At 69.2% G+C, this 11,925-nt stretch overlaps 1 protein-coding gene across 1 annotated transcript in view; it reads left to right on the plus strand.

The window, feature by feature from the left end:
- The window catches only part of LOC311204200 (ryanodine receptor 1-like), a gene marked incomplete at both ends in the record, with an annotated part of 36,432 nt that extends 24,513 nt beyond the window's left edge, over positions 1 to 11,919 (plus strand). Inside the window, 20 exon segments of the mRNA XM_084280658.1 lie at positions 334 to 348; positions 1,185 to 1,355; positions 1,462 to 1,521; positions 2,269 to 2,406; positions 3,062 to 3,174; positions 3,746 to 3,842; positions 3,939 to 4,045; positions 4,164 to 4,215; positions 4,496 to 4,576; positions 4,662 to 4,761; positions 5,046 to 5,125; positions 5,950 to 6,026; positions 6,458 to 6,531; positions 7,522 to 7,539; positions 8,309 to 8,389; positions 8,544 to 8,632; positions 9,181 to 9,309; positions 9,558 to 9,864; positions 10,679 to 11,497; positions 11,632 to 11,919. Of these exon segments, the coding sequence (XP_084136784.1) occupies positions 334 to 348; positions 1,185 to 1,355; positions 1,462 to 1,521; positions 2,269 to 2,406; positions 3,062 to 3,174; positions 3,746 to 3,842; positions 3,939 to 4,045; positions 4,164 to 4,215; positions 4,496 to 4,576; positions 4,662 to 4,761; positions 5,046 to 5,125; positions 5,950 to 6,026; positions 6,458 to 6,531; positions 7,522 to 7,539; positions 8,309 to 8,389; positions 8,544 to 8,632; positions 9,181 to 9,309; positions 9,558 to 9,864; positions 10,679 to 11,497; positions 11,632 to 11,919 (2,896 nt within the window).
- Positions 11,920 to 11,925: the final 6 nt, after the last annotated feature.

The raw sequence follows: 11,925 nt of genomic DNA on the forward strand, positions 1-11,925 counted from the left end.
GATACCCCCCCAGTACCCCCAACAGCCTCATAACCCTCCCCAGCACCCCCAAAAAGCCTCCTGCTACCCCCCTAGTACCGCAACCCCCCCCATACCCCTGCCCAGTACCCCCAACCCACCCAGTACCCTCAGTCCCCACCCTGGCTCAGGCACCTTCTGCCCCACCCCCACCCCCACTACCCCCCAAAACCCCCCTGCTGCCCCCCCCAAGCCCCCCCAGGGTCCCTCTGCCCCCCCATTGCCCCCCTAAGGGTCCCTCAGCCCCCCCAAACCCCCTGGGGGTCTCCCCCCCTGACGGTGTCTCTTCTCTCCCGCGGCGGCGCCGGCGCCCAGTCTGGAGATGGACAGGTTAGCGGGGTGCTGGGGGGGCCGGGGACCCCCGACTGTCCCTGGGGGGCACCACCCATGGGACCCCCTCCCCAGGGGCAGGTTCTGAGGGGCCACCGAGGATGGGACCCCCCAAAGCACCTCCCGGTCCTGCTCCTGGGGGCCACCCCAGATGGGACCCCCCAAGACCCCTCAGGGGTCACGTTCTGTGGGGCCACCACGGATGGGACCCCCAACTGACCCCCACACCTTCCAGAGCTGCATGACACGGGGTGGGGGTCCTGGTGACACCCCTGTCCCCAGGGCAGGGTCTTGGAGCTGTGTGGTGCTGGGTGGGGGTCTCAGTGGTGACACCCCTGTCCCCTGCCCCAGGGGGGGGGTCTCCGAGCAGGAGCGGGTGCAGAAGCAGCGCCGGGGGGTGGGGGATGCTGGGTGGGGGTCTCTGTGGTGACCCCCCCGTGCCCCCCGCCCCAGGGGGGGGTCTCTGAGCAGGAGCGGGCGCAGAAGCAGCGCCGGGGGGTGGGGGATGCTGTGGGGTGGGGGTGCTGCTGTGGGGTGGGGGTCTCTGTGGTGACCCCCCCTGCCCCCCACCCCAGGGCGGGGTCTCCGAGCAGGAGTGGGCGCAGAAGCGGCGCCGGGGGGTGGGGGATGCTGTGGGGTGGGGGATGCTGTGGGGTGGGGGATGCTGTGGGGTGGGGGGTCTCTGTGGTGACCCCCCCGTGCCCCCCTGCCCCAGAGGGGGGTCTCCGAGCAGGAGCGGGCGCAGAAGCGGCGCCGGGGGGTGGGGGTGCTGTGGGGTGGGGGGTGCTGTGGGGTGGGGGTCTCTGTGGTGACCCCCCCGTGCCCCCCTGCCCCAGGGGGGGGTCTCCGAGCAGGAGCGGGCGCAGAAGCGGCGCCGGGGGGACCGTTACTCCGTCCAGACGTCGCTGATCGTGGCCACGCTGAAGAAGCTGCTGCCCGTGGGGCTCAACATGTGCTCCCCCAGCGACCAGGAGCTGATCGCGCTGGCCAAGGGCCGCTACGCGCTGGTGGGACACGGGGGGGGGGCGCCCGGGGACCCCCCGCCCTGCCCTGGGGACGCCCCGGCCCGGGGACACCCCCCTGTGCGTCTGTCTGTCTGTCTGTCCCCTGCAGAAGGACACGGACGAGGAGGTGCGGGAGTTCCTGCACAACAACCTGCACCTGCAGGGCAAGGTGAGGGGGCACCAGCGGCACCAGCGGCACCAGCGGCACCACCGTGGCACCAGTGTCCCCACCATGGCACCAGTGTCACCACCATGGCACCAGCGGCACCACTGTGTCCCCAGCATCCCCATCGCTGTCCCCACCATGGCACCAGTGTCCCCACTGTGTCCCCACCACGTCCCCAGCATCCCCATCGCTGTCCCCACCATGGCACCAGTGGCACCACTGTGTCCCAACCACGTCCCCACCATATCCCCAGCATCCCCATCGCTGTCCCCACCCCGTCACCAGCATCACCACCGTGTCCCCAGTGTTCCCACTTGTGTCCCCACCATGTCCTTGGGGTGCAGCAGTGGCCCTGTCCCCACGGTGTCCCCACGGAGTCCCCAGGGGTGACACTGTCCCCATGGTGTCCCTGTGTCCCCATGGTGTCCCCATGGTGTCCCCAGGGGGAGGGCAGCTCGTCCCTGCGCTGGCAGATGGCTCTGTCCCCATGGTGTCCCCATGGTGTCCCCATGGTGTCCCCAGGGGTGACACTGTCCCCTGTGTCCCCAGGGGGAGGGCAGCTCGTCCCTGCGCTGGCAGATGGCTCTGTACCCATGGTGTCCCTGTGTCCCCATGGTGTCCCCTGTGTCCCCTGTGTCCCCAGGGGGAGGGCAGCTTGTCCCTGCGCTGGCAGATGGCTCTGTCCCCATGGTGTCCCTGTGTCCCCATGGTGTCCCCATGGTGTCCCCATGGTGTCCCCTGTGTCCCCAGGGGGAGGGCAGCTCGTCCCTGCGCTGGCAGATGGCTCTGTACCGCGCGGTGGCCGGGAAGGCCGAGGACTCGGACAGCCCCGAGAAGGTCGTGCGCAGGGTGCAGGAGGTGTCGGCCGTGCTCTACCACCTGGAGCAGGTGGGGCTGGGGGCCTGGGGGGGCCTGGGGGGTCCTGGGGGTGTCCTGGGGGGGTCTTTGGGGGTCCCTCGGGGGTTCCAGGGGGTTCTGAGGGGTCCTGGGGGTCTCAGAGGTTCTGGAGGTGTCGGCCGTGCTCTACCACCTGGAGCAGGTGGGGCTGGGGGCCTGGGGGGGTCTTTGGGGGTCCCTCGGGGGTCTCAGGGGGTTCTGAAGGGTCCTGAGGGGTCCTGGGGGTCTCAGAGGTTCTGGAGGTATCGGCCGTGCTCTACCACCTGGAGCAGGTGGGGCTGGGGGGCCTGGGGGGGTCTTTGGGGGTCCCTCGGGGGTCTCAGGGGGTTCTGAGGGGTCCTGGGGGTCTCAGAGGTTCTGGAGGTGTCGGCCGTGCTCTACCACCTGGAGCAGGTGGGGGTCTTGGGGGGTCCCTGAGGGGTCTGGGGGGGTCCCTGGGGTCTGGGGGTCTCTGGGGGGGTCCCGGGGGTCCCACTGACGCCCCCCCCAGACGGAGCACCCCTACAAGTCCAAGAAGGCCGTGTGGCACTGGAGGGGTCCCTGGGGGTCTGGGGGGGTCCTGGGGGGTTTGGGGGGGTTCTGGGGGGTCCCTGGGGTCTGGGGGTCTCTGGGGGGGTCCCGGGGGTCCCACTGACGCCCCCCCCAGACGGAGCACCCCTACAAGTCCAAGAAGGCCGTGTGGCACAAGCTGCTGTCCAAGCAGCGCCGCCGCGCCGTGGTCGCCTGTTTCCGCATGACCCCGCTCTACAACCTGCCCCGGTGCGTACTGGGAGCACTGGGAGGCACTGGGAGGGGCTGGGGGGGGCTGGGAAGGACTGGGGAAGGATTGGGGGGGGGCACTGGGAGGGATTGGGGGGCACTGGGAGGGGCTGGGAAGGATTGGGGGGCACTGGGAGGGATTGGGGGTAACTGGGAGGAGTCACTGGGTCATAACTGAGGTTAACTGGGAGTAACTGGGAGGCACTGAGGGCAACTGGGAGTAACTGTGTGTAACTGGGAATAATTGGGGGTAAATGAGAGGAGCCACTGGGAGTAACTGGGAGGCCCTGAGAGTAACTGGGATCTCCCATGACTGGCCCAAGGGGACATTGGGGGTAACTGGGGTTAACTGGGGGTATCTGAGAGTCACTGGGGGTAACTGGGAGGCACTGAGGGCAACTGGGAGGCACTGGGAGTAACTGGGAGCCCCTGGGGGTAACTGGGAGGCACTGGTGGTAACTGGGAGGAGGCACTGGGTTGTAACTGGGGTTCACTGGGAGGCACTGGGAGTAAGTGGGAGCCCCTGGGGGTAACTGGGAGGCACTGGTGGTAACTGGGAGGCGCTGGGCAGGCACCGGGCCTGCAACCTGTTCCTGGAGGCCTACAAGCTGTCCTGGCTGCTGCCCGAGCAACACCCCTTTGAGGACAGGATGATCGACGACCTGGCGGTGAGGGGGGGGCGTACAGGGGGGTGCAGGGCTGGGGGGGGGTCCCCCAAATCCCCCCAACCCCCCCTTAACCCCCCCCGCCCACCCCCCACCCAGAAATCGGGGGAGGAAGAGGAGGAGGAGGAGGAGGAGCGGGACAAGAAGCCGGATCCCCTGCACCAGCTCATCCTGCACTTCAGCCGCACGGCGCTGACTGAGAGGAGGTTGGGGGGGCTCTGGGGGGGCTTTGGGGGGGGGACACCCCAAACTGGGGGGGGACACGCCCCCGGGGAGGGGTCCTGCTGCAGCCCCTGAGCTCTGTCTGTCTGTCTGTCCCCTCAGTAAGTTGGAGAAGGATCATTTGTACATGGCGTACGCTGGGATCATGGCCAAGGTGGGTGATGAGCCCCCCAAAAACACCCCCCCTGGACCCCCCAAATCCCCCCCCCAACCCCAGCCCCCCCAAACCCCCATCCCTGGGACCCCCAAATCCCCCCATCCCTGGGACCCCCCATCATCTGTCCTGAGGTGGGGCTGGGACCTGACCTTGCTTTGGGGGGGTCCCCTGGGAGTTTGGGGGGTCCTGGGGGGCACCCTGGGAGTTTAGGGGTGCCGGGGGGGGTCCCTGGTAATTTGGGGGGGGGGGGGGGATTATCTTCACCCCCTCTCCCCAGAGCTGCCACACTGAGGAAGGTGAAGAGGAAGAGGAGAAGAAGGAGGAAGAGGAGGAGGAAGAGGCCGAGGATTCCTTCGAGGTGGGTGTGGGGAGGGGGCACCCCGAGACCCCCCCCCGACCCCCCCTGACCCCCCTGACCCCCCTGACCCCCCTGTGCCCCCCAGGAGAAGGAGATGGAGAAGCAGAAGCTGCTGCACCAACAGGCCCGGCTGCACTCGCGGGGGGCAGCGGAGATGGTGCTGCAGATGATCAGCGCCTGCAAGGGTCAGAGCCCCCCCAGACCCCCCCCCAGACCCCCCCAAATCCCCCCGAGACCCCCCCCAAATCCCCCTGAGCACCCCAGACCCCCCCCAAATCCCCCTGAGCAACCCCAGACCCCCAAGACCCCCTGAGCCCCCCCAAATCCCCCTGAGCTCCCCCAGCCCCCCCAAGACCCCCAGACTGCCCCCCAAATCCCCCTGAACAACCCCAGACCCCCCTGAGACCCCCAGACCCCCCCCAAATCCCCCTGAGCCCCCCCAGCCCCCCCAACCCCCCTGTGCCCCCAGGCGAGCGGGGGGACATGGTCTCCTCCACCCTCAAGTTGGGCATCTCCATCCTCAACGGGGGCAACGCCGAGGTGCAGCAGGTGAGGGGACGGACGGACGGACACGGGGGGACAGGGGGATGGACAGGGGGGGATGGGGGGACACGGGGGGACAGACGGACACAGGGGGACAGGGGGACACAGGGGGGGACAGACGGACACGGGGGGACAGGGGACACAGGGGGACAGGGGGATGGACAGGGGGGGACAGACGGACACGGGGGGACAGGGGGATGGACAGGGGGACAGGGGGGATTGGGGGGACAGACGGACACGGGGGGAGACAGACGGACACGGGGGAACAGGGGGATGGACAGGGGGGGACAGACGGACACGGGGGGGGACAGACGGATGGATGGACGGGGCCCCCCCAACCTGTGGCTGACTGTCCGTCCCCGTGTCCGTGTGTCCGTCCCCCCGTGCCCGTGTGTCCCGTGTCCGTGTGTCCGTCCCCCTGTGTCCGTCCCCGTGTCCGTGTGTCCGTCCCCGTGTCCGTGTGTCCCGTGTCCGTGTGTCCATCCCTGTGTCCGTGTGTCCATCCCCCCGTGTCCGTGTGTCCGTCCCCGTGTCCGTGTGTCCGTCCCCCCGTGTCCGTGTGTCCGTCCCCCCGTGTCCGTCCCCGTGTCCGTGTGTCCGTCCCCCCGTGTCCGTGTGTCCGTCCCCCCGTGTCCGTCCCCGTGTCCGTGTGTCCGTCCCCCCGTGCCCGTGTGTCCCGTGTCCGTGTGTCTGTCCCCGTGTCCGTGTGTCCGTCCCCGTGTCCGTGTGTCCCGTGTCCGTGTGTCCGTCCCCCCGTGCCCGTGTGTCCCGTGTCCGTGTGTCCGTCCCCGTGTCCGTGTGTCCGTCCCCGTGTCCGTGTGTCCGTCCAGCGGATGCTGGATTACCTGAAGGAGAAGCGGGAGGTCGGGTTCTTCCAGAGCGTCCAGGCCCTGATGCAGACCTGCAGGTGGGGGGGGTCCCGCCGCCCCCCGCCCCCCCCCCCAGGGTTTGGGGGGACTGGGACCCCCCCGGGGTTTGGGGGGGACTTCGTTTTGGGGGAGGCCACTGGGGGGTGAATTGGGGGGGGTCCCTGGGGGGGGTTGATCAGGGGGTCCCTGGGGGTGGATTGGGGGGCCCATTGGGGGGAGGGTCCATTGGGGGGGTTGATGAGGGGGTCCCTGGTGGGGGGGTGAATCTGGGGGTGGATCAGGGGGTCCCTGGGTGGGGGGGCGGGGCAGTGGGGGGGGCCCATCCCGGGGAGGGGGGTCCATTGTGGGGGTCGATCAGGGGGTCCATGGTGGGGCCCCTGCGGGGGTGGTTCGGGGGGTCCCTGGGGAGGGTCCCTGGGGGTGTCCCTGTGTGGGGGTCAGTGTGGTGACCCCCCCGTGCCCCCCCCAGCGTGCTGGACCTGAACGCCTTCGAGCGGCAGAACAAGGCCGAGGGGCTGGGGATGGTCACGGAGGAGGGGACCAGTGAGTGGGGGGCTGCGGGGACCCCCCCCCGGCTGGGGGGCTGGGGGGGGCTGCGGGGACCCCCCCTGGCTGGGGGGACTGGGGGGGGCTGCGGGGACCCCCCCCCCGGCTGGGGGGCTGGGGGGGGGCTGCGGGGACCCCCCCTGGCTGGGGGGGCTGGGGGGCTCCCCAGGACCCCCCCGCGGCTGGGGGACACTCCAGTGAGTGGGGGGGGGTCCCGCCCAGGACCCCCCCCGCAGCTGGGGGATGGGGGAGGGGTTGTGTGTGTGTTGGGGGGGGGTCTCCATGCTGCACCCCCCGCTGCTGGTGTGGCTCTGAGTGCCCAGTGCCCCCCCCCCCATTGTAACACCCCCCAACCCCTGATGCACACCCCCCCCCCGCCCTAATGACCCCCCTGGTGCCCCCCACCCTATGCCCCCCACTCTGATGCCCCCAACCCCTAATGCCCCCCCCCAATGCCCCCCCATCCTCTATTGCCCCCCCATCCCTATGCGCCCCCACCCTAATGCCCCCCCATCCCCTAATGCCCCCCATTGCCCCCCTACCCCTTATGATCCCACTGTTGCCCCCCTACCCTGATGCCCCCCATCCCCTACTGCCCCCCCACCCTGATGCCCCCCATCCCTATGACCCCAACCCCTAATTATCCCCCCACCCTAATGCCCCCCCAACCTCTAATGCCCCCCCAGCCCTCCCCAATAATTCCCCCATTGCCCCCCTACCCTGATGCCCCCAACCCCAATGATCCCCCCACCCTAATGACCCCCCATCCCCAATTGACCCCACCCTGATGCCCCCCATCCCTGTACCCCCAACCCCTAATGCCCCCCCCATCGCCCCCCCAAGTCCTAATTATACCCCCATCCCCTAATGCCCCCCCTGTGGCCCCCAACCCCTGATTCCTCCCACCCCCCCGTACCCCCTAATGCCCCCCCAGCCCCCCACTCACTCCTGTCTCCCCTTCTCTCCCCGCCCGGCTCCCGGTGCCAGTCATCAGCCGTGAGAACGGTAAATGCTGGGGGGGGGCGGGGGCTATAGGGGCTATAGGGGCTATAGGGGGTATAGGGATGTAGGGGGTACAGAGGCTATAGGGGATGTAGGGGGTGTAGGGGATTTAGAGGGTATAGGAGGTATAGGGTAGGGGTGTAGGGGATATAGGGGGGGGTATAAGGGTGTAGGGGGGGTATAGGGGCTATGGGGGGGTATAGGGGCTATAGGGGATATATGGGGTATAGGGGGTATAGGAGCTATAGGGGCTATAGGGAGTATAGGGAGTATAGGGGCTATAGGGGTTATAGGAGGTATGGGGGGGGCACAGGGGCTATAGGGGATATAGGGGGCTATAGAGGCTATAGGGCGAGGGGCACAGGAGCTATAGGGGGGCTATAGGGTGGGGGGCATAGGGGGTATAGGGGGTATTGGGGGGGCTCTAGGGCAGGGGGGCTCTAGCGCAGGGCTCCCGTGGGCTCTGTAGGGCTCAGGGGTGTCGTAGGGGCTATGGGGGGTGGGGGGGTGGCACCCGGAGCGGGACCCCCCCCAAACTGCGCCTCCCCCACCCCACTGCACCCCCCCCCCCCAGCATGTCCCCCCCGGCTTGTTCCTGCCCCCCACCCCCTCCTGTCCCCCCCACCCCCGCTAACCCCCTGCGCCCCCCGTGCCCCCCGGGGGGACACCTTGGGGGGGTGGGGGGGTCATCGCGGCCTCGGTGACCCTGTGTGACCCCGGCTGTGTGCCCCCCACCCCCCGTGCCCCCCCGTGCCCCCCCTGTGCCCCCCAGGGGAGAAGGTGATGTCGGACGACGAGTTCACCCAGGACCTGTTCCGGCTGCTCCAGCTGCTCTGCGAGGGGCACAACAACGGTGAGGGGCGGCTGGGGGGCAGCCGTGGGGCAGGGCTGTGGGGCAGGGCTGTGGGGCAGCCGTGGGGCAGCCGTGGGGCAGGGCTGTGGGGCAGGGCTGTGGGGCAGGGCCATGGGGCAGCCGTGGGGCTGGTGTGACCCCGTTTCCCCCCCAGATTTCCAGAACTTCCTGCGCACGCAGACGGGGAACACGACGACCATCAACATCATCATCTGCACCGTGGACTATCTGCTGCGCCTGCAGGTACCGCCCCACAGCCGCCCCATGGCCGCCCCATGGCTGCCCCATGGCTGCCCCAGAGCTGCCCCACGGCTGCCCCAGAGCTGCCCCACGGCCGCCCCATGGCTGCCCCACAGCCGCCCCATGGCTGCCCCACAGCTGCCCCACGGCTGCCCCACGGCTGCCCCATGGCTGCCCCATGGCTGCCCCACGGCCACCCCATGGCTGCCCCATGGCTGCCCCGCAGCGACCCACAGTGGCCCACTGGTGGTGGTCCCCGTGTCCCTATGCCAGTGGTGGTCCCATCCCTGTGTCCCCATATCCCCACATCCCCCGTCCCCCTGTCCCCATGTCCCCCTGTCCCATGTCCCCACACTGGTGGTCCCCATGTCCCCATCCCTGCCCTGCTGGGTGGTCCCCATCTCCCCACCCTGTTGCTGTTGGCCCCCCGTGTGCCCCCCCTGGTACCCTCACCGGTGCCACTGGTGGTGCCGCTGGTGGTGATACTGGTGGCACTGGTGGTGATACTGGTGGTGATACTGGTGGTGATACTGGTGGCACTGGTGCCCCAGGAGTCCATCAGCGACTTCTACTGGTACTACTCGGGCAAGGACGTGATCGACGAGCAGGGCAAGCGCAACTTCTCCAAGGCCATGGCCGTGGCCAAGCAGGTCTTCAACAGCCTCACCGAGTACATACAGGTGGGTGGGGGGGTCCTTGGGGCGGGGGGACACACACGGGGGTCCCCCCGTGTCCCCCACCCCGCCCCAGGGACCCCCCCGGTGTCCCCAAGGAGGAGCTTGAGCTCCTCGAGGTGGGTGGGGGTCTTGGTGTCTTCCGTGAGCCTCATGTCTTGATGTTCTGGGGGGTCCTGATGTCCTTTGGGGGGGGGGTCCTGGTGTCACTTGGGGGGGTCCCAAGGCCCCTGACGTCCCCTTGTCCCCCCCAGGGCCCCTGCACAGGGAACCAGCAGAGCCTGGCCCACAGCCGCCTCTGGGACGCCGTGGTGGGCTTCCTGCACGTCTTCGCCCACATGATGAAGAAGCTGGCTCAGGTGGGCGCTGGGAGCACTGGGAGCACTGGGAGGCCACTGGGAGCACTGGGAGGCCACTGGGAGGCCACTGGGAGCACTGGGAGGCCACTGGGCGGTAACTGGGAGCACTGGGACCGCCAGGACTCCAGCCAGATCGGGCTGCTGAAGGAGCTGCTGGACCTGCAGAAGGACATGGTGGTGATGCTGCTGTCGCTGCTGGAAGGTGGGTCCCCCCGCCCCCATCCCTCCATCTCTCCCTCCATCCCCTGTCTGTCCCTCCCTCCCTCCCTCCCTCCCTCCATCCCTCCCATCCCTCCATCCCTCTGTCCCTCCCTCCCTCCATCCCTCCCTTCCTCCCTCCCTCCCTCCCTCCATCCCTCCCATCCCTCCATCCCTCCGTCCCTCCCTCCCTCCATCCCTCCCTTCCTCCCTCCCTCCATCCATCCCTCCCATCCCTCCCTCCCTCCCTCCCTCCCTCCCTCCCTCCATCCCTCCCTCCATCCATCCCTCCCTCCATCTCCTCATCCATCCCTCCCTCCCTCCATCTCCCCATCCATCCCTCCCTCCCCCCATCCCTCCCTCCCTCCCTTCCTCCCTCCCTCCATCTCTCCCTCCATCCCTTGTCCATCCATCCCTCCCTCCCTCCATCCCTCCCTCCCTCCATCCCTCCCTCCATCCATCCCTCCCTCCATCCCTCCATCCCTCCCTCCCTCCCTCCATCCCTCCCTCCATCCATCCCTCCCTCCATCTCCTCATCCATCCCTCCCTCCCTCCCTCCATCTCCCCATCCATCCCTCCCTCCCCCCATCCCTCCCTCCCTCCCTCCCTCCCTCCCTCCCTCCATCCCTTGTCCATCCATCCCTCCCTCCCTCCATCCCTCCCTCCATCCATCCCTCCCTCCATCCCTCCATCCCTCCCTCCCTCCCTCCCTCCCTCCATCTCTCCCTCCATCTCCCCCTCCATCCCTCCCTCCATCTCCCCTCCCTCCCCACCCCTCCACCCTCCCTCACCCCTCACCCCTCCCTCTGTCCCCGCAGGGAACGTGGTGAACGGCACCATCGCGCGGCAGATGGTGGACATGCTGGTGGAATCCTCCTCCAACGTCACCCTGATCCTCAAGTTCTTCGACATGTTCCTCAAGCTGCGCGACATCGTCTCGTCCGACGCCTTCCGCCACTTCGTCACCGACCCGCGCGGGCTCATCTCCAAGAAGGACTTCCAGAAGGCCATGGACACGCAGAAGCAGTACGACCCCCAGGAGATCCAGTTCCTGCTCTCCTGCTCCGAGGCCGACGAGAACGAGATGATCGACGTGGAGGCCTTCGCCGGCCGCTTCCAGGAGCCCGCCCGCGACATCGGCTTCAACGTGGCCGTGCTGCTCACCAACCTCTCGGAGCACGTGCCCCACGACCAGCGGCTCCGGACCTTCCTGGAGCAGGCCGCCAGCATCCTGGAGTACTTCCGGCCCTTCCTGGGCCGCATCGAGATCATGGGGGCCGCCCGGCGCATCGAGCGCCTCTACTTCGAGATCAGCGCCGCCAACAAGGCGCAGTGGGAGATGCCGCAGGTGAAGGAGTCCAAGCGCCAGTTCATCTTCGACGTGGTCAACGAGGGCGGCGAGGCCGAGAAGATGGAGCTGTTCGTCAGCTTCTGCGAGGACACCATCTTCGAGATGCAGATCGCCTCCCGCCTCTCCGAGGAGGAGGCCGCGCGGGAGGAGGGCGAGGAGGAGGAGGAGGACGAGGAGGAGGAAGCCGCTGGTGCTGCCGGCGCCGCCGCCGCCGCCGACCCGGCTCGCAGGGGGGGTCCCCTCCTGGAGAAGCGGGTTGGGCGCTGGGCGAGGCGCTGGCGGGGGGGTTGAGGTGTTGGTTGGGGTCGCCCCAAACCTGGAGGCGGCGGGTGCGGCGCTGGAGGAGACGCCCCGCCAGGGAGTTGGCGTGGGAGGCGGGAATGGCGACGGGGAAGGCGGTTCTGGGGGGGGTCTTGGGAGGCTGGGGGGTGCTGGGGGCCGTGGGGCGCTTGGCCTGGACCTCGCTCTTCGGGGGGGGGCTGGTGGAGGGCGCCCAGCGCCTGGCCCTGGCCGAGCTCTTGGCCAGCATGCCCGACCCCACCCAGGACGCCGTGGGGGGCGGCGAGGCCTCGCCGGGGGGCGCGGGGGAGGAGGAAGGGGGTCCCCAAGACCCCGTCCCGCCCCCCGCCCCCCACCTGCCCCAACCGCCCGAGGAGGAAGAGGAGGAAGAGGAGGAGGCGGCGGTGGAAGGAGGAGGAGGAGGAGGAGGAGCGG

The sequence above is a fragment of the Gallinula chloropus genome (genome assembly GCF_964237585.1).
Source record: "Gallinula chloropus genome assembly, contig: HAP1_SCAFFOLD_495, whole genome shotgun sequence".
Taxonomy (NCBI): domain Eukaryota; kingdom Metazoa; phylum Chordata; class Aves; order Gruiformes; family Rallidae; genus Gallinula; species Gallinula chloropus.